The sequence below is a fragment of the Phoenix dactylifera genome, chromosome 18, assembly GCF_051530095.1.
Source record: "Phoenix dactylifera cultivar Ajwa chromosome 18, Ajwa_hap1_PhDact_Kaust_v1.1, whole genome shotgun sequence".
Classification (NCBI taxonomy): domain Eukaryota; kingdom Viridiplantae; phylum Streptophyta; class Magnoliopsida; order Arecales; family Arecaceae; genus Phoenix; species Phoenix dactylifera.
The window spans coordinates 13816600-13838753 of NC_143207.1; the positions used below are offsets into that span (position 1 = coordinate 13816600).

Consider the following 22154-nt stretch of genomic DNA (forward strand, 5'->3'; position numbering starts at 1 on the left):
ATTTGAAAACCTCCACGGTCATCTCCAAAACCTATACTACAGGAAGATTTTGCTTATTAAAAGAGTAAACTTAGTTTATATGGGCATGTGGTTACATAAATAATAAATTTTCTAGGAATCTAAACAGAGAGTTATCCTGTGGATCCCTCCCTCATTTTGCATCTGAAAAAGATTAGCATCAACAATATTGTGGATACATCATTCCACAAAATTCTACATTTAGAATGAGTTTACAGCACAGTCATGAAAAAACGAAAATGGGTTGGTTTTTACTAGTCTGTCCAAAAATATAATATTGAAAAATGTAAAACATCTTTCCAATAACAAATAACAAAAAAAAAAATCATCTTTTATAACAGATACTCACTCCCCAAGGAACCTAAATCTTTCTGCTTCCCTTTTTCCAAACCGTTCAGCTGCTTCACCAGTTAGACTGCTGTCAAGAGTATGCAAGACCTGCCCTCCTGCATTACGAAACCATGCATCATAAACCCATTTCTTATGCTAGACACAAAACCTAGTCCTTGTCAAAAAACTACAGAACTGAACTTAACAACTGCTCTATAGTAGGCTGAACTATTGATAGTGAAACAAAAAAACAGAACAAGTATAAGAATATTAGGGCCCATTTGATATTGCTTTTATTTTCTTTCTTTTTTTTCAAAAAATCCAAGAAGAAAACTGAACTAGACTGAACAAGTATGTAGAATGAAACCCTTTTGTTTCTTAAATTGTTTGTAAAAGCTTTAGAGCTTTTTGGCAGCAAAGATTTATTGCTTTCAAAAAAGTGAAAATAAATCGAGGACTGGCAGAAGTTCTGTGCAGATGCTATCTCCAGCATCAATCTCCACAGTACTTCAAAGTTGTAGGGAAACAAAAACACAAACACAATAATAATATCAAACAGGCCCTTATTTATCCATGTAAACTGGCAGCAATAGTATCCCTTGAAGGTAGATTTCAATCAAAAAATACCATCTGAGACATCCATAAACTCTGGTGCACTAATTCCCTTGAGTCTCTTTTTCCCAAAATCTAACACTTATTTTCTTACTGCACCACATGCAATATTTCACGTCTATAGGTAGTCGGGACCATCTTTCTTACTCTCAAAATTGCTCAGGGACCCAACAGTGCTGGTTCTGATGCCGCTCAAAGAGGCTTTTGATGCACTCTTCTCTCCATCTCCATCTCCATCAAATCTAACCTTTTTAGCACAGTCCAACTTTGCAACTTCGATCTTCTTCCTTTTCCGATACTCTGAAGAATTCCCCGACCGGGACCTTCTTGAGCTTACAACGATCTCCTCCTCTGAGTCATCCTCCACTATGTCCTTCCCCATCCCCTTACCCCACTCCTCATCGTCAGTAGAATCCTCCGCATTGCTCCCGTCCTCCACGTCCCCCGCACTGCACGGCGTCTCCACCGGATCCGACATCCGCCGCAGCCGTCGGAGTCTCCTCGAGGGCTCCTCCTCGACCCACTCGAACTTCTCCTTCCCAAGGTCCAAGCTTTCTTCCTCAGCATCGTCGTATTCGACCAGGTGCTTCCGGGAGGCCTCATCGAAAGACTTGACACTGCCCTCGTACCACGCCTTGTCGAGGGGCCAGAAGACCCTGATCCTTCTCCCGACCACCTCCTCGGAGTAGGCCCTCTCCCCGGCCGTCGGCGGGGTTCTAGGGTTGGAAGCGGGACTAGGAGGGATAACCAGAAGGGGCTTATTCTTCTTCCCTAGCGACGGAGAAGGGTCCGGACTAGGCTTAGCGCTAGGGCTAGAGCTAGGGTTAGGGCTCGGGCTGGGGCTGTGTTTTTCTTGGGAACCCTTACCGAGGGAGAAGAAGGCGGTGATCTGGCTCTGTTTCCGGACCAGAGGAGAGCGGCCATTGCTGAGGCGACGGGAAGGAGCCATTAGAAGGGAAATTTAGGATTAGGGTTAGGGTTTGCGGTGGGTAGACGGAAAGGGGAAGCGTTGCGAGGGAGGGAACATGGCGAGGTGGCGGGAATTTAAAGGCGGGACAGTGCTTGGCGGCGAGGACTGGAAGATTTGGCGGGAAGAGTGGCGGGCGTATCCACGTCAAGAGGCTAGGTTGGCACGATATTTTTGAATTGTTGCCTATCTTTCCGAGGCCCGGCGGCCGGCGGCACCGCCGCTGGGAAAGTACAGACGCCTGGGCTTAGAGACATGCATCAGCGAATGGAACATTAGTGATATATGAGGTAAGTGACAAAGGGAGGATAAATGTGGCCAATTTGGGTCAAGATCCAATGTCTTTGAGTTTCCCTGTCATATTCCCTGGTGACACAGCCAATGTGTGTTGAAGGGGTAAAATTTGCATCAGATGTAGAAGTTCGTGCAGTAGCAAGAAGAATTTGATTGGACAGGGCAATGGAAACCAGGCCCGATTCCTAGTTATGACTTGGAAAAATTGTTAGTTTGAAAAGCTCTTTTAAATTAGGAAGAGATGCATGAAGTTGATCCAATATTTTTATTTTAAGATAGTAGCCTGGCTTGCCTTTATTGTGCATAGGTTTGTTGTATGCTTATGCCTCTAAAGACTCATTTGGTTCGCAAAAAAAGAAAGGAAAAAAATGTGGTCAACGGAAAAATAATTAGATGCCTCTTATTTGGTTAGAGTTTTCAAAAGAGAGATACGGAAAAATTGTATTCCTATAGAAATATGATTCTCACGTTTCATGGGAAAATATGAAACATGGAAAAGTTACTGTTCCGTGAGCTGGGAATCACTCCATTTTTATTTTTTTTTCAAAAACGCCCTTTAACATTAAAAAAGCATTAAAGGCCTAATTTTTATTAAGGGAATAATAGGAATTACATATAACTTTTTCAGCAAAGTGCATGGTCAACCAAATATAAGCACTCTGCAAATCTGTCACTTTTTCATTGTCAACCAAATATGCCAAAAGTACTTTTCCAGACATCCTCTTTTCAAAAATCTGTTTTCCATGAATTATATTTTTAGGAGGAAAAATGCTTCCCGCAAACCAAATGAGCCCTAAGAATCATGAATATAAGCAGGTGAACATGCAGGTGAGATAGAAGGTTTAGATAAAGAGAAATGGAGTTTGTAGTCAGAAAATAATTAATAAAAAAAATCAATTGAAGGAGGTGGTGAGATCAGTGGAGGGTATGCTGTTAAAGAGAGCACATAAACAAAAGCACAAAGGGGAGCATGCACGCTAAAAGAGGGGAAGAGAGAAGAGTAATGTGCACATAAAGCGGAGAGGAGGATTCAGGGGTGCCCAAGCTGGGATCATCACGAGCAATTTTGGAGGTGAGTCGGTCCTACAGCAAATCGAGCTTGAGCTATGGCCTTTAGATAGCTAGAGTTATCGTACTTGATGAATTCCATCATACCAAATAGTTGGGCTAGGCCATAACCACAACTAGACTTACTTGCAGGTAACCTTAGCTTATCGAACAACCCTAAGTTTATAAATCTTGCGACCTATATGATACATATTCAAAATTTTTATTAGAATCGCTGATGGTTCATTTTGCTCTCTTTTTTTCAGAAATGCTTCATTGAACTTCTTAGACACTTATTGAGTTATTAGTAATACCATAGAGCTTTCATTTCATTATAGTTATGCCTTTTCAATTGCATTTGCTGAGATATTATTGGTTCAAGTTTTAGTTTTCCTAGTTAATCTTCTGTTAAAATCTTTAGACAAGAAAATAAAAGCCATCAATTCCATATCATTACATTTTATATTGGTCGTTTTTCTTTGGTACCAGCTTAAAAGTTATTATTAGATCGAGGAAAGGCTATGACAAATAATCTCAAAGATCGATTAGTAAATTATTAATAATGCTTTCTTTTCAACAATAAAATGGAGTCTTTGTGCATTGATCGTAGCACTCGGCATATCTTTTGGTCATTTAATAAGCGAAGCAATCAAATTTTATTGCTTATTGGTAGGGTTAGCGAATGGACAAGTTATTAATGAACTAGCTCATATCTGGCTTGGAATTCAATGGGTTAAAATTGTGAGCTATATAACTTGTGCTATATTTTTGTTCACTAACTAATGTTGTTATCTTTCTTCTTCTTTTTAGTTTGCTAACCTAATGCAGCGATCTCTTCTCTGATGAACAATGGCTCCATTCTCTCTCCCATTTTTTTTACTGTCCATTGTTCTTCAAACTTCCAATACTCGACCCAACCTCTTATCTTATCCCCCTTCTCTCTCCTCACCCCTCTACGATACAAGTTGTGATGGAAATAGAGATTGAAAATGACAAGATTGTGGGAGCTCTCCAATTCATTACAATCAGTGACTTCCCTCGACCTCCCATCTACAAAGCAACATCCCCTTCCCTCTCACTTCAGATTGACAACCTCTTTTCTTCTAGGCTTTTAACCATCAAAAGAGGAACTAAATTTCGAGCTTAAGTTGCCCCAATTACATACGAGCCAAGCTCGAGCAAAGGTTTCTCGGTTTACCTTGAGCTCGAGCCAAGTTCATGCAAAGTCATTTTAATTTTGTCTTGAGCTCAACTAGAGCTTAGTTTGCTTGTATTAGGCCTGTTTGCACCCCTACTTATCAATTGTATGAATATTTTATGGATTAACTATTATTGGAGGAACGTGCAAGAATTTTGTTTGTTCATTTTGTGGGTTGGGTTAAAAATACTCAAATGTAATTTTCTTGGTTTACGCATAGAAAAAAAAGCCTTCACAAATTTATGAAAGGTATACTCAATAAGGACAAATTCAAACAAGTTTAATATTAGACTTGGTCTTTATATAATGGGATATAGCATTATTTATACATGTTACTTAATAAGTGCATCTTCACAATTCAAAATCTGTGCATTTATTATTCATTGTTGCATAAATTGTGTTGATATTAGTTTACTCTACTTGCTTGCTATTAATTGATTGTGCAAGATCTCAAACAATGATCTCATAGATTTAAGCAAGTCATGCATAAATTTTCAAGAGCATTGGTTCAAAATAGACCTACACCGTATTGAAAAACTTGCAAAAGTTTCTAACATTTATATATAACTTTTGAGTAGGGCTTTAAGATATTTACAAAGGATAGGGTTTATAAAGCACCTAGTGGCGATGAACTTAAAACTAATAATAAACAAGTAGAAAAAAGAAGAAAAAATTATAGCAATTTATCACAAATAGTGTTTGAATTAGGAATGCATGAAGAGAGAAGCTATTTGTTATGATTATGAAGTTCATTCGAATATGAAATTCAATCACAAAAATACAACATCCCATTTTTCTTTTACTACTCAAAGCTTCGAGATATTTCAAAATCAAGAAATCTCTACAGGAGTACTAGCTACACGAGGAGGAAGATGAAGTGGAAGATAAAAAAGAAAATTATGAGAGTAACTTGCTCGGATTTTTCCAACATGTGTATACCATAATATATCTCCAGCATAGCATGAGAAAGTTTCTAACTTATGGTCTATTTAGAAACGAGTCAATCCAATCTTGTAGAAATTTATGACATGAGAAAGAGTTGGTCGATTCCAGCAGTCTAGATCAACCCAACTTCTCTGCTCATATCCTGCAGGATAAAAGAAATGACCTCTTGAGATTTTTTGTATAGCGCGACGCTTAGGCACTCATCCTCATTCCATTCTATTGTCATCTCTCTCTCTCTCTTCTCCCTCACGGATCATGACTACCTTCCCCCTAACCCTCTTCCTCTCCCTCCCTTCTCCACCCCCTATCCCATCTATTCTTCCTCCATTTCCTATAGAACCACGCAAATAGGCCCAAAATAGGATCACTGGTTTATTTCTCCCTGCTACATAAAATGACAAAAATAATGCCACATACGTATTTTTTAAAAATTTATTATATTTTTGTATCTTTCAATTTCTTCCCAATCCCAAGCTTAGCATTAGATATAAGCTACTATGTTTCATAACTTTTCAATTTTCATCTCCATACCTATCAAACAATTAGGAGAGAGAAAACTCAATTTTCTCCAAAATTGATGAAAAATATAAAAAAATAAGCATGCCACACCACTAATTTCAAACTAATTGGACTCTTCTTCCCTAATTCCATTGCGGGATATATATATATATATATATATATATATATATATATATATATATATATTCTAAAATTTTATTGATATAAAACTTTTCTAATTTATCTTTTTTTTGTTGGAAGTTTCGCTTATCTAAAACTCTTATCGATTGGAAATAATCTTCTATAATCAAAGAGATTAATTGATTAAAATATAAGTTAATATCATACCTTTTTATATAAAAAATTCTTTTTCTTGCATGTGCATTACTCGTATAAAATGCTAGTAGTAATCTTAATTAGGTTTCTCCCTTAGGGATCTAGATCAAGGTATACCTGCTCACTGAGAAAAGGAAAAGGCATGCTAAAGTTCTATACAAAATATAGCATTGTGAAACTTTAAAATCAATCTAATGGAAAATTCTTATTAATTTGGGATTTTTATTATTTCATACATGATAATAGACCAATGCATTTTAAAATCCATATCAATAGTGATTTGTTGGTTAAAAGCAAAACTTAAGATCATGTTAAATCAAAAATATAATCTATCAAATAAATGTCAAGAAAATTTTTAAAATTTGTATGATATCAAATCCTTGTTTTTCTATAAAATTATTTTATATCTAAAACATTGACAATAGCCGATTGTTATTAGGGTTGGCGATGCTTATTCATTAATATCATCTTACTTGCTTCAACTCATCCTAAATCAGATTAAATCATTTATTTAATAAAATGATCAGATTCAAATTTAAATTTTTAATAATTTTTATAAATAAATTGAATTTAGATCGATAAATTTTTGTTCAATATCCAGTCCGACCTAATGGACACCTAGAATTTGTATTTGTACAATATTGACAACTATTGCCCAAAAAATCATCGCTTATTTTCTTCCCACTCACAGATCCTGTTAGCATATCTCGGTCCAGCCAAAATTTGTAACCCATCTCGATTCGGACTTTTTTTTGTGTCTGTTCTCCCATCTTTATAGGGTATTTCGTCTCTCCACTTAGAGACTAAGAGCTCGTTTGGTTCGCGGAAAAAGAAGGGGAAAAAAGTGTGGTCAACGAAAAAGTAATGAGATGCCGTTTGTTTGGTTGGAGTTTTCAAAAGAGAGATATGGAAAAGTTGTATTTCCATAGGAATATGATTTCCATGTTTCATGAAAATTTCTTTTCAATGAAAAACATGAAAAAGTGATTTTTCCGTGAGCCGAGAATCACTTCATTTTTATTTTTTTCTGAAAAAGCCCTTCAGCATTAAAGAGGCATTAAAGGCCTAATTTTTATTAAGGGTATAATAGGAGCTACATATAACTTTTTTAGAAAAATGAACGGTCAATCAAATATAAGCACTTTAAAAATTTGTTACTTTTCTATTGTCAATTAAATATGTCATAAATATTTTTTTTTTTTAAGCGTTAGGTCTATTTTTTAAAAATTATATTTTTTTAAAAAATAATGTTTCCGCGAACCCAACGAGCCTATTGACATAATGAGAGATCTTACAGCGCCTCAAATCGGCCACTTCCACTCCCACTACGCCGCTTCCCTTTCCCTTCCCTCTCTCCTCAAACACCTCGCCACCCAGAACCTTCTACCGAAAAACGCATCGAGCTTCGCCATGGCTGCCACCCCATCCTCCCACTCCGTCGTCCTTGCATGGTACTCTCTCCCCCCTTCTCTCCCCCTTCCCGATTCCAGATTCCCATAGGAATGACCACATGGTGTGGTGGTGGGGATTTTGTGTGAAGGGGCTCAGGGGAAGATGGGCAACTTGGAATGGGCGACTCGGAAGAGAAGGACTGGGTCTGCTGCGTCAAATTCCTCGAATCCGAGAACGTAACCGCTGTCGTCGCCGGCAGCCGGAACTCCCTCGCCATCTGCGAGAGCGGACATGTCTCTCTCTTTCCCTCTCTCTCCCTCGATCTCTCCATCTTTTCATATCCATTTTTCTGTTATCTTCGTTTAACTGATATTTATGGCTGCTCTTTTGCTTGCAAACTATTTCAATAGCTGTTTACCTGGGGATGGAACCAGAGGGGAACCCTGGGCCATGCCCCGGCAACCAAAACCGAGAGTCTTCCCAGCCTCGTCGAGTCCCTCGCCGCGGCCAATGTCAAGATCGTTCAGGTAATGCTGAATAAAAAAAGAAACGATGTGAAGTCGGAATAGTTTTGATGGGTCGCGTTTGCGTCCTTGTGTCTCCGGTTTTACAGGCGGCTATTGGTGGGTGGCATTGCCTGGCTGTAGATGATCAGGGGCGAGCTTATGCATGGGGTATGTTATTATTGGAATTATTGCGAACACCTTGATGTCGTTCCAGTGCTGCCTCTAGTCTGCTCCACTTGGTGTGTATGCTGATAAGTATTATGTCGGTGGGCAGGTGGGAATGAATATGGGCAGTGCGGGGAGGAGCCGGAGAGGAAAGAGGATGGAACCAGGGCTCCGAGAAGGGACATCATGACCCCACAACGTTGTGCTCCAAAGCTTTCTGTTCGGCAGGTGATTGTGACATATTCCACTCATTTATATTCCGTTTTTGAGAATGTTCTGGGAATATTTTGTTTTGCTCGTTTCTAGTTCATGCTGTGTTAGCTTTATCCCATCAAGTTGTGTTAGCTTTAATTGATTCTTCTCATGTATTTGTTCCAGTCGTTGTGAATGACCAAAATGCTTGCTTTCAATATCTTGAGCATTAGAATGCAGAAGGGAAAAAAGAGAAATACACTTGTGGAAAGATGAGTTAGCATCCCATGCGAGAAAATATTGAACAGGAAGACTCTTAAGAAAGAAGACGAAAAGAAAGAAAAGGAAGGAAGACAAGATGTAAACTGAAACTAAAGCCCCTGTTCCACAAAGAAATTTGATCATGTACTCCATACTCGTCTGAATGAGTAAATGATTTATGTAGAAAACAATCTCATCTTCCCACTGACAAGGCATATTAGCTGTGCAAATTCATCCTCTTCGTGATTGATTTCAATCCATTAAGCTCCACCCTGAAATTACTAATGATCAAAACCTTCTTTTCTACGCGACACACTAAAAAATTCTAAACTTAAATTACCTTTGGAGATTTCCAATTTCCTTTCTTACATATTTTTTTTTGTAAAATATTTGGCAATTCCTTTTTAAAATTCCATCATCTAATAATTCAGCATGTTTTAGTTCCATTTCTTTTCTTCTCATGCTTGGTCTATGTTTGGTTGCTGAGAAAGCGAAAGTAAATAAAGATAAATGGGTTGGAGAAAACAAAAGAAAAAAAGAAAATCAAGTATTTTCTCATGTTTGGTTAAGCTAAAAAATTGCAAAAGTTGTTGAGAAAATGGTTATGATATGACTAAGTTATCTTAGGCCACTTGCCTACATTTCATTTTCTCTCCAAATTGCTGACTTTTGAAGAAGAAAAGAATTAGGCTTATTAGAGGGAATTTTGTCCTTTTTTTGTTCTCTTTGATGTTTTGTTCCTAGATTTCCATTTTACCACCAAGCAACAGAAAATAAGATTCTTCCCTTACAAATTTTCTTTTCTTTTATTTTTCTTAGCGACCAAACGGAGCCTCAATATGGACATCTAAGATCACTAGCTTATGTTGCGGGGTCAATCCATCATCTAGTATAGCTTACAATTCTTGCATTGTTTATCTCCATATTCTTTGCAAGAAAAAGTAATCTATTTGTGATAATTTGATCCACTCTCTTTAAGTGACTATACCTTCATCTCCTTTCTAACATATGTATATGGAATGCTAGATCATATGTCACTCTAAACTCCTAATTTGAATCTCTCATTAAATTATATCACTAAACTTGTGTTCACATGCTCTCGCATTCCATAATACCCTTCTCTATATGCCAGTTTGAGGCACCGTCTGGAATTATCCTTTTGTCCTCTGGGATACTGCTTGTTAGTTCATCAATCTCCTCCTAGAATTGTTTTTTAATTATTTTCTCCTAACCTACTCGTAGTGCATTAGTACTAACAATATTAGCAGTCCCCTTATCTCAAACTAATTAAATAGCTCTTAGTTTATGACTTTATCCTTTATATATCAAAAATTTTGTTCTTCATTCTTTGTCTTTTAATATTTAAGTCATTTCTATTGTTAACCTTCCAACTATAAAAGTTTATAACCATTGTGATGTCCTTAGGCTTTTCACATTTCCATTTGATTTTTTTGCAAATAGATGATATTGGTTCTCCTTTATATCCACTGGCTTTTTGCTCCTTCAAGTCAAGGTTCCAAATTAGTTAGTGAATTGAATCTTCTTCTTTTGTGTAGTTAGCTTCTTCGCATGGTTTTGCTTCATTTATTGTGGGATTGTTTTTATCTTCTTAGAACTACAATTAACTGTCATTATACGGCATTACTTTTAGGAGACACCTAAATCCATGGAACTCTTGCCTATTTCTCACTAAAAGTGAGCTATGTTGCAAAATGTTGTTTGCAGGGGACCAGTAGCTAAAGCTTACTAGTTTCTCACCATAGCTGGGTTAGGTTGTGTCTTGTCACTTGCAGATAACAACTAACCAACTCTTGCCCATTTCTCATTATAGTTGTGTTAGATTGTGGTGCATCATAGAACAAAGAAAGCCCTGGCATTTATGCAAATTGAATTCAATCTGTTGCATAGCTTGATATACTCTTTACATTTGGCTATAAAGCTAACGTCAACCCTCTACCTTTTCTATCTTAGGACTGGTATTAGCATTCATATTTCATATTTTACTAAAACATTTTATACTGGTCAGTGCAACCCTAAGGTGCAAGATGGTTTGTGATAATCATTTTTGTCACAATTGTGAGATCTATCGTATGACCTATGCTTTATTCTATTATTCTATGTGATATTGTGGATGACGCCGAGACCCTTCGACTTAGACTAAAGTATTGGCGCCCCACATTTAAACTTGGAACTATCAGATATTGAAAGGATTTCATGCTTAGACACACACCCATACCCGACAAGAACTTGAGTTTGTCTAACATAAATGCTGATTATTTTTAGATCCAATGTGGATAGTGGCTGCTGATAACCTACCCCGACCACCAAACTATATGACAGACTGACAGAACACCACCAGCATAATCAAGAGATTCATCTTCTTATTCTTGTTATCTTGTCTTGCTTCCTTAGCCCCCTCTCCTCCAATGCTGGTGGGCAACCTCCTCATTATTTTGTGTAATACTCTTTTTTTTTTTTGAGGCCAATGAAAGTAGCAAGTCTCTAACTTGGCCTTGAATACAAGTCCATACCCTTGTCCACCAATTTCTTTAATGTCTGTGTTACGATATTTTTTTTTTAAGTTCTTGATTGAATCTCCGAGTGACTTCATTCATATATAAGGTCTAGATCCAATAATTTCTTCTTCATCTATCATTTTATTTCAAATTGCTTAACCCTAGATTATTCAGTGGTGATAGAGCAATGGCAACAATTTAATTAAGCTAAATTTATCTTTACATTTTATGGAGATAAGGAGATAAGCAAAAATGTGCTTAACATGCTCCCAGTTTTTGCAATTAAGTTCCTTACTGAAAATATACTTAAATTTTCCATTTAAATCTATGTTCAGATATCAAATGGCTTTTAGTTGCTTTCTCTTCATATATTTTATTGTATTCCTTCTTAAAAATATTAAATCATGCTTGTTTTCCATTGGCTTAGTTCTATTTTATAAAAATTGAAATATGTTAAATTTTATAGAGATGAGAAAGGATGTTCTTAAGATATTTTTATGATTAAGTTTTTTGCTAAAAATGTTCTTAAAATTTTGCTATTTTAAATCTAGTTTCAGACATTGAAATTATGGTTTCTAGATGCTGTCTCTAAATATTTTATTGCTTGGCTTCCTTAGTCAAATTCAGACTTATACTTGCTTTCTGTTGGCTTAAGCTTATGCCATGAAAATATATGTCAAAGCCTAAAAGCTCTTTTCATTTAAACTTCAAATCTAGTAATGTTTCCAGTGCTTGTGGCCTAACTCTGATTGATTGCTTTTATTGTCGGTGATGACTATTGTTTCTGGAGCCTATATTTTGTAACAAATGCATACTCAATGGTCTCAGACTCTCAGTAGTTCATATATCATGTCAATCAATTTTGTATGATGAACATTCTACTCGGTGTAGAACTTCTTCAAATTATGTCCATCAGGATGACGATTATACATCTTCAGGATGCTAATTTTTCTATGCATTTTCTCTTATATTTCAGGTAGCTGCTGGAGGGACACACTCTGTGGTGCTGACACGAGACGGTCATGTGTGGACTTGGGGCCAACCATGGCCTCCTGGAGATATGTATATTTTCTTCTCTTCTTGCAAAGTTTATCACAGCTGATATTTTGTTTTGTTGCCTTCTTGTCCTTTGCTTATCAGTGGCATTGCCTTTTCCAGTAAACAAATATGTACTCCTGTACGAGTACACGGCCTGGAAAGGGTGAGGCTGATTGCTGTTGGTGCCTTTCATAACTTGGCACTTCTAGAGGATGGAACATTATGGGCATGGGGTAATAATGAATATGGCCAGCTAGGAACTGGGGATACACAACCAAGATCACACCCTATTCCTGTTCAAGGACTATCTGGTCTCACTCTGGTGTGTACTTCAAACAGTCTATTACTTGTATATTATTTAAGATAATGCCAAGGCTACTATTTTGCAGCTAGCTTAGAAAACTTGTAAGATTATATTTAGAATAAACTTCCATGATTTTTTGCAAGCTTGATTTGTTTATGCATCTATTTGAATTAAGAAGAATTTTGTAACCAGAACTACTTATCATAGGATGATAGCTAATAAGTGGATAATTCTATGGTGGTTTATTGCAACAGTATTTTTAAATTGTACCCTGCCCAATTTATTCCAACTACTTCTGCTCTTTCTTGTGAATTCAACATTGTGGATACTGCTAGCATCCCACCAGTCAGCCAACCAAAATCTTATGTTTATTGTGCCATGGCTACATTCCTGAAAATTGACTAATAGATTGTTTAGGAAGCTACATAAAATACAGGAAAAAGGGTGCTTAGTAAAATGCAAATGACAGTAAATGTGATTGGATAAAGCAATCACTCATATTCTCATTTCAATTTTAATTACAAATCCCAATGTTTAGTACTCATGTTAGTCATTAATGCATATTTTTATACTTAGGTTGCTTTATTTTGTGAACACAAAGTGAAATGTGATTGCCTGCAAACACCCAATCTTGTTTTCTCCTTTTTAGTAAACTTTTTGCTTCTTAAAATAATATACAATAAGTACTAGTATAAAAAACACTTGTGAGATGTGAACACGTTGAGAAATGGGTTTTACTATCAAAATTGCCCTTAAAGATTTTCATCTTTTATTAAATTTGTATAGAAAATAAATTTTAATGTGGAAATAAATGTCGTTTGAGACTTGTTGTTTGGCTCCTAACTTATCCAGAGATAAAATTGAACATATCTGTTTTGATTGGCTTAATAGTATCAAATTGGTAGCCATTTTGGGAGAAGATACTGGGTCAAACTCATTTTACATATAAAAAGAAAGCTTAACAGTGTCCTATCTAATAATTCTTATATTGTTTTGAAGATTTTATTTTAAGATTTTGCTAATTTGCTACACACTGATTAAAATATAATTTTCCCCGAAATTTAGAACTCATGGTAGGATTGTAGATTAATTTTCCCTGAAATTTAGAACTCATGGTAGGATTGTAGATTGGCCCCTAATTGATTACATAGCCAGTGATTTTACTCAAATGGATGAATATTGATGGATTGCTTTCAGATTTATTGTGTTTTGAGGGATTTTAGGTCAAACTCATATTCTTGCCCATATTACTAAATGTTTTAAAAGCTCTATATGATCTACTTAATGAACTAGTGCAAGGTTAGAAAAAATCATCTATTTTGTCAATTCTTTGCTTCATTATGTTACTTTGTAAAGCTATCCTCTTGGAATTCACCATATCTAAATTCTCCTTTTTGATCAAGGCCTTGTCGTGCATCAGTGATTTCATAACTAACTTTTATTTTAAGGCTTTAATATTTTTCCTTTCTATCTTTCCCAGGTCGATATTGCTGCAGGAGGTTGGCATTCAACTGCATTGACTGATAATGGAGAGGTATGCCAAACATTTTCTCTATGATTTTATAGTGAAGTCAAAAGTTGCAGATATTAACCTACTATTATAGTGGTTTAAACATATCATCATTGGCATGACCAGTGTTGGAAATGTTATCTAACAATCTAGAAGTGCAATGATATGTATTGTGTTTGATCTGGGGGCGACAATTGGTTGGGCCGGATTGATTTTAGTTTGGGTTGGGTCATGTTTGCATCAAAAACTCCTCAATGGTTCAACCTATACTGAAACCATTTATAATTGGGTTGACAATAATAAGTCCATAGTCCATACCCAACCCATTTAGTAACTGAAAACAAAATAAGGTAAAAAACAAATGATCTAGGGTTACAAGTTCAAAAACGTGAAAAAGCCCATTTAGTAACTGAAAACAAAATAAGGTAAAAAACAAATGATCTAGGGTTACAGGTTCAAAAAAGTGAAAAAGGAGAGTAAATTTAAATGGAGAGTAAAATATGATAAATCCTATTTAATTCATTATTTAACCATTGTTTGCATAGTCTTTCTAAACAACTAACTCAATCATTGATTTAACCATGGCTCATTGCACAATTACATCTATCCTAAACGTGTAGGGATGGATTTTACGGATTTAATTAACCCACGGTGACCCTTTGGGTCAGAGGCCCAAACCCGTACCTGACCCATTTATAATTGGATTGTCTTGGCTTCCTCAAACACAATCCAATTTTATAAAACCCTCACCTGAACTTGTTTTGTTTCGGTGGGTTCGGGCAGGTTGGTAGGTCCAGGTCAGAAATTGCCTCCCCTAGTTTGACCCTTCTCTAAGGAACTATTGTGAAAATACAAATACATAAATGCAATCCAATAACCTGGTAACACTTAATTGTTGTTTTACAAACAATTGTAAATTTTTTGAGAAGAAAGGAGATGATCTACAACTATGCTTAATTATTTTAGTACCAAGAGGTTAGCTCTAATATCCATGTTGAATTTTTTATTGAAAAAAAAAACAAAAACGATATTTAAAGAGAAACAAGTAACTTGTATTCTTAATTTGCATCGGTAATGGAAGTCATCAGAACTAAAGTTTAAAAGTTCAGTTCAGGTATTAGTTTCAATAGGTGATTTGAGCTGGTCTTTTTTTTCCCCCTCTCTTTTTTGGTGTTTTCATTGATTGCTTTGGGCTCTAATTTCAGCCTAAAATTAATGTTCATATCCAAAAATCAGATGCACTAGATAAATAGAGAGTATACGAAACAGATGAATCAGATAAAATATTGTAGTATAATATATTTTACTGTTTAGAGAACTTGGGTTTATAGTTTTGGTGGCATTTTGAAACATGTTATCATACTGTTTCGTAACATTCTAAAGACTTAACAATCCAAATGTTTAATGAGATTTGATCTCAAATCTTGCAAATCCAGCTCAAACTTGCGAACTTGCTGTTAGTAGTTTGATTACTCCATAGGCCCTTTTCACTATATCCCAAAAATCTTTCAAAAACCACTAAAAATCTCTCAGGCTTTCACAAAAGGTTACCTTTTTCAATTTCTCATAACCAAACATCCAAACCTTCTAATTTTGTTGAAATTAAAAAAATGAGCTTACTCATAAGAAAATGCTTCTTGGAGACTGGATTAATCACCCATGAGTAAGCTTCACTTATCTAATACAAAAAAATTACTGAGTTGAACTTTTTTTTCACACCCTAGATCGTGCTCAGCTTGAGAGTTTTGTATTGACTTAGATTTGACTGGTCCCCCAGTTCCTCGGCTGCACCTCGAGGTGCATTTAGTTGTCTAACTTTATACTCGGGATATTCCCCACTCCATGGCACCTTTCGCACCGGTCGTCCTTCAATTCCCAATCTCTGTTCTGGTACTTCGTTCTTGTCCCAATCTAAGTTACGGTCTAAGTGCTTCTTCCCTTGCTAGCTATTGTATACCAAAGGCACACTACGGCTTGCATTAGTTGTCTGCTATAAGATAGCTAGTTGTGGGGCTTTCGAAAAAAAAAGGCTGAAGGCTTCGCTATCGCTCATGACTTGTATTGTAGTCGTAAGAAATAACCAAAAAATGACTTTAATTGCGAAAAATGCTAAAAGTAAACCTTGCCTCCCATTCTTTCACCTGGTATTAATGGTTTCTGCCTAAGGAACTTGAATTGGTAATTTTTTCTTGAACTACCGAAATTGTGGCAAGGAAGCAGAACAAAGGTTGAAGGCAGTTTCACATTCACTTTGGCTGAGGGCCTGCGACCTTTGTCAGAGATGAGATGGACATGTTTGAGGATCATTGTACACATGCTTGTGACTTGATAAATATTTGGCCTGTGAGTTCCTTGAATTCATCAAGATAGACCACTATCCACATGCACTTTTATCTATCAATGCCATCTCTTACATAGATTGGTGGAATATTTTGGTAAGATGCACTGCCACCAAAATAAGCTCTTTTAAAATAAAATAAGAAAGAAAATTGTAGTGGGAACAAAAGGGTTTCAGGTTTCAATAATATTCTTTCCATGACTGTAGGGACTTGATACTTGGATAATGTGCTATAAAAAAGGAGAGGTGAAGTCATAAGTTTAGTTGACATCAACAATATCTGTGTATCTGAGGTAAACTTGTTACCAGTATGCATAAGCCAAGGAAACATAAACTTCATTGCATATATGATAATAGTAATTTCTGCCTTTATGAGAACTTAGAGAGGTTCATACTAGAGTGAAGCACCCCAATAGGTGCATTAGAGATGTCGCAACAGAGGAAATAGCTATAGACAGATTCAGCTGGTTTGGAGTAGCAGGGACTCAAGTGGTCAGGGTTGGGACCAGGTCCAGCATGACCTGATTGGGCTTTTGATCAATTATTTAAACCTAAATCTGATCCAATCACTTGATGTATCAAGTTTCTTTTATCTTGGATTTGGATCTAGTCTAAGTCTAAAGTGTTAGACAAGGACTTTGTAAACTAAATTTTATCATGTATTGACACTTTTCGCCAGGTCTGTTAGATTTCTTTCAGGTTTACTTAAGTATTTTTTTTACCTCTTTCCCAACCTTAAATTAAAATTAAACCTTATAAAAAAATGACATCTATTTGTACATTTTGATGTGGAATTAAGAAGCTTCTAAGCAATCTTTTTAATTCTTAAGCATTTTATGCATTGTAGATCCAAATTGACAAGGGATTATTAATTTAAATGGATCACCTTATATGCTACATCACTAGGATAAAAAACCAAAAGGAAATTTCAAGGTTTTTTAATCAATAATTTAAGTGGCAGCAGTTTTTGTAACATCACATGACGATGCACTATTGACCATGATCTACTCAAAACCTATAAGGATGATAAGTCAACAAACTTGGGTATTTGCAAATTCTAAATTAAGTAGAATCATATATTATTTTACCAAAAGCTGTCCATACATGACTACTCAATGCATAGACCAGAAATCTCCAAACTTTTTGATTTTTTAAGGCGATTTTAGCTACTTGAGACCATGATTAATTGTGTGGATTCGAATGTTCCATTTAACTGGCAGAAAGTATGGCCCTAAATTGAGCAGAATGGAGGAAAAAGGATTCATGTAGCCTACCCCAACTACTTTGGGATGGAGGCTTAGCTGAGTTGAGCATTCTTACTTTCCATTTCCTTGATAGAATTTTTGTTCGAACTGGCAGGACCATGATGCAGATTCTCTTTTAGGTATTGCAAACGAAGACTTTTGTTTCAAATTGTTGCTCTGTGTTCCCATAACTGATACAATTTTTTATTTCTTTTCCAGTTTATGCCATAAATGAGTGGACTTTAGCGCCTTTTAGTTGAGAAGTTTTACCCATTCTGTCTGATATATGTTTACATACCTTCAAGCAAGCATACATGTGCCACAGGCCACATACCACACACCCATGTCCTTGCCCATACATGCCCATGAGCATTATCAAATACTTATATAATTACATGGTTTAGTTTGCAAAGGGAGAGAATTAAAGGACAGCGAGACAATTATTTAAAGTTGTCGTAGGTATACATTATGAAGAAAAAAAATAACACATTGTATTTATATTGGATATTCACATTTTAGCTTCAAGGGGTTTTGCATATAAACCGAACTTACTCTGTTTTTATGCAATGAGGCTGACTAGTGAGATATGGCATGAGAAGCAACCCAAACTTTCATAGACAACTACATATATGGCATCTGACTCTTCCAATGGACTACTATGAGTAACAAGAGCAAAATAGCTTTTCAAGAGTTACTGTTCCAACATTTGCTTTTGAATCAACATTTGTAGTTATGTCTTTTTGTGTCCATTCAGGTATATGCTTGGGGAAGAGGGGAACATGGGAGGCTTGGATTTGGAGATGACAAAAGCAGCAAAATGGTGCCCCAGAAGGTTCAGCTCCTAGCTGGGGAAGATATTGTCCAGGTAAACTAGTAAATAGTACAGTTGCATCTTTACAAGTCAGATTTGCTATTTACCCTGTCTAAGCTCTTCCAATCTCGGTTTGCCATGCTTAAACTTTTGTTCGTGTAAAGATTATAAGAATTAATTTTGATGTTTCCAATCTGAAGCCGTATCTGACAGCTTGATTTGCTCTTGTAATATTCAGGTATCCTGCGGAGGCACTCATTCAGTTGCATGCACACGTGATGGACGAATGTTTTCGGTAAGCAATTCTGTGCTTCTAATTGTATTTTTTTGAATTAATTTTCTCTTACAAGCAATGTGGGTTCACATAGATTTTGTAAAAGTAAGGAGATTTTTGCAGAAATAATCTACTCAACTATTAGATTTGCAGAAAATGGCCACATTCTTTTTTTCAGAAATAGTCTTTTGAATTTTTGAGCACCATTAGGCCCTATGCTTTTTAACTGCTTATGAGAATATGAGTGTATATTGACTTGTATTACATTTGCTCCATTATCAATTCATGTGCATTGACAAAGATAAATGTATGCATTCATCTGATGGTAGGGGGCATAATGGCGAGTAGAACCCAAAGTGGACCATTTCTACAAAAGGAAAAAACAGTGTGGCCCTTTTTACAAATATATAAATGAATGGGATTTTTTTCCTGCAAAATCCCCTAGAAATCAACGGTAAACTTGGATATTACCTTCATCCAAATTCCACTTTTTCGAGCACATCAATTAATGTAATTGGTTCCCTGCGCTTGATTGAATATCTGAAATGTGACGATCCTATAAGATGTCGGAGAAAATTCATCAGCCGACCGGCCATTATCATAGATCTCAATTTTTTAAATTAAAGGTAATCAAGGAAGTTCTGACCAGATTTTATATATTGGTTAATTTTTTTTATTATAAATTGAGAAAGTATATAACTAAAGTTGATGATTTAATTTTAAAATGGATGTTGATGACTTTGTATACTGCTGATTAGGATAGTGATTAGTCATTATAATGTGCTGATCATTAGCTGAGTCAAACTGTGGCGGTATAGTAACAATATCGTGATATCTACAACTCAATCTAACAAGCTGAAGCAGTTCTTAGGTTTTTCTATCGCGTGGCTTGGAAGAAAGGGGACCTTTATTTTTATGCGCACAAGTCAAGCTGGATGTAATGTTTCATCCAGTTTCCTTCTTCATTACTATAGCATATACTCAAATTGCTTCACTTATGGTCCCTAAAATTTCTTAATGATTCACCTCAATTGGGTTGGTCAATGAGATCCAGCATGATATTAGGACTTCTTCACTTTCCATAAGAGGAAAATAGTTATAATATTAACAATCAAGGCAAAAAAACATTCATTAGACATGTCCTGATCTTGTTGATTGATTGCAGCTGTCCATCTCAGCAATCAAAGTGATTTACAGGAGGATCAATGGTCATGCCAAATACTGCTCGTAGCTGTCGACCTATTGTTTATATCCTTTATCAATTGGTAGACCCACAAGGTACAACTTGCCCATTTTGTTTCACATAGCTTTGACTAGCGGTTATGACATGAAACCAAGTTCTTCGTCCGTTGGATCACAAATTATGAAAAATTAGTTTGCTTTAATCAATCTAGGGGTTCGGGATTGCAACGGATTTTGCATCCTACAAAGCGACCAAAAAAATATCCTAGCCTTTGGATTGACTTGTACAACATGGTTCCATTAATTAGCAACTCTAGAAACATCTAGTAGAAGTACACGCGCTCATGGGAAGCTGAAGAGTTTGCAATGCAATCCTTTTTATCCCTTCTGATTGGATGCCTATGATTCCTTGCATCCTAGACAATAATAGAAGACTAGCTGCTCTTATCGAGTCTCGAAACATATAGCTGCTGGCATTTTGGATGATACTTGGGTGACCAAAGCAAATCTTTCTTCCAAGTACTATTCATGCAATTCTTGTCAATGATTCGTATGGGCTAGCTTTAATGTCCCTGGTAGAATGAGGTGACTCAAACTTTCCTCTTCTGCTTGGTGGTGCAAGGTTATGTGCATCCATATGCATCTAAAAGATGAGGACTCTATTGCATGATTGCTTTAACTTGACTAGAGCTTAGATTAATTAGTGGACATCATTTATCAACTTATATGTTCATTTATTTATGGTTAAATAATTTTTATTGGATGGAGCTTAGTATTTGGTTCCTAATCATATGTTGACAGTATGGAAGAGGAGACCATGGGCGTCTCGGTTATGGAAGGAAAGTGACAACTGGTCACCCAATGGAAGTGCCTATAGACTTGCCACCACCAAGGAATTGTCTCAGCGCTCGTGGGCGATGGTGTTCTAAGTTTGTTGCCTGCGGCGGACGTCATACTTTAGCAATTGCCACATGGATTGATGAGCCTGAAGAGTCACTATCGAGCTAAAGACTACTAGCTATCCGGTGTCCAGTCCACGCTCTGAACTACTGTGTATTCTAATACTCCTAATTTGAAGACCTAAATTGTTAGTTCTCTTATGGAGAAAAATAAGTTTCTTAGATAAATGAATAAGAATGTGAGTATTCTGTTTCAATCCAACATTTTAGTTCAGAGAGGGGGTGTGTTGGGTAAGTAATCAAGCCTGCAGTGCTTCTGACATTTGGTGGAAGAATTCAGCATATGATCTTTGAATTAATGAGGGATCTTCTGCAAGTGTATTGATGTGTGCCCTCTCAATGACTACCACAGCTAGACCCACCTTAAAAGCAGAAAACTATTGCGTATTCTCCTTCAACGTAGAATGGAGGTCTAGCATAAAAACCTGACTTTGCTTAAATTCCATTTAAAGCGGATTTATTTGTTCTCTCTCTCTCTCTCTCTCTCTCTCTCTCTCCCCATCTATCTATCTATTTGTATATATATGTGATATGACAAACGAAAATTTAATTAGATTTTTGTGGGGAAATGTTGCATGGATTTGAAAACTCATCTCTCTGCTAATAAATGGTTCCCAATGTGATCTAGATATATTTTGTTGTTCCTCATTTGCAGCCTAAACTTTGGACAGGCGCACAAGAAACTGGCAAAAGCCAATCTTTTCTCAGAAGAATTTAGCACAGCTTCAATCATGGTGATTTTAGCTCGCAGCACATCATCCAACTGCTTTAGCTTTAGTGATAAGAGACAGTATCAGTTTCTTGTAGCAAGGGCTCTGCTTGCTTAGAGTTAAAAGCATGCTTGAATTGATTGCACCATTGCAAATAACAGCATGATGGCTGCTAACAGCAGAAGTGATGGGGAAATAAAGCAGCAGTCGCCCTTTGTCCTAACAATCCATCTACCAATGTCTGTGTAGTTGTCATCAACCTAAGTTTCGAGAAATATTTCACATTTCAATGGATTCAGCAATGTGATATAGTATGGAGCCAGTAGCTCTTGAGAAAGCAAAGATGCGAAGGAGCTGAGACTTCCAATGAATTGAGGCATATATCTACCAATGTTCCTACAAAATATAGAAATGCCAAAACAAAAAATAGCTAAAATATAAGATAGGCAAGGGCAGTGAAAAGTGGGAACATATTTGGATTTTAACTGAAATTTAATTAACTTCAGC

The 22154-nt window shown here is 36.3% G+C and overlaps 2 protein-coding genes across 4 annotated transcripts in view; one reads left to right on the forward strand and one right to left on the reverse strand.

Moving 5' to 3' along the window:
- MSH6 (MUTS homolog 6) overlaps positions 1–2314 on the reverse strand; it is a 28813-nt gene extending 26499 nt beyond the window's left edge. Inside the window, exons 1-2 of the mRNA XM_088714635.2 lie at positions 1108–2314; positions 368–464 (exon numbers count right to left, since the gene is read on the reverse strand). Coding sequence (XP_088570761.2) covers positions 368–464; positions 1108–1909 — 899 coding nt within the window. The 5' untranslated portion in view covers positions 1910–2314. The remainder of the gene's footprint in view (positions 1–367; positions 465–1107) is intronic.
- Positions 2315–7528: 5214 nt separating this feature from the next.
- Positions 7529–21670, forward strand: LOC103715036 (ultraviolet-B receptor UVR8-like). Of its 3 annotated transcripts, none has more exons than XM_088714224.2 (11): positions 7529–7696; positions 7786–7930; positions 8048–8164; positions 8251–8311; positions 8418–8536; positions 12254–12339; positions 12436–12637; positions 14100–14153; positions 18466–18576; positions 18761–18817; positions 21593–21670. In XM_088714224.2, the coding sequence occupies exons 1-11, from the start codon at positions 7656–7658 to the stop codon at positions 21653–21655; spliced, it is 1056 nt and encodes a 351-aa protein (XP_088570350.2). In that variant the 5' UTR covers positions 7529–7655; the 3' UTR covers positions 21656–21670. The 3 variants fall into 3 exon arrangements, with proteins under 3 accessions (XP_088570350.2, XP_088570349.2, XP_008800760.4); XM_088714223.2 differs by lacking the exon at positions 21593–21670 and adding an exon at positions 19962–20069; XM_008802538.6 differs by lacking the exon at positions 21593–21670 and adding an exon at positions 20780–21253 and having other exon boundaries at positions 7531–7696.
- Positions 21671–22154: the final 484 nt, after the last annotated feature.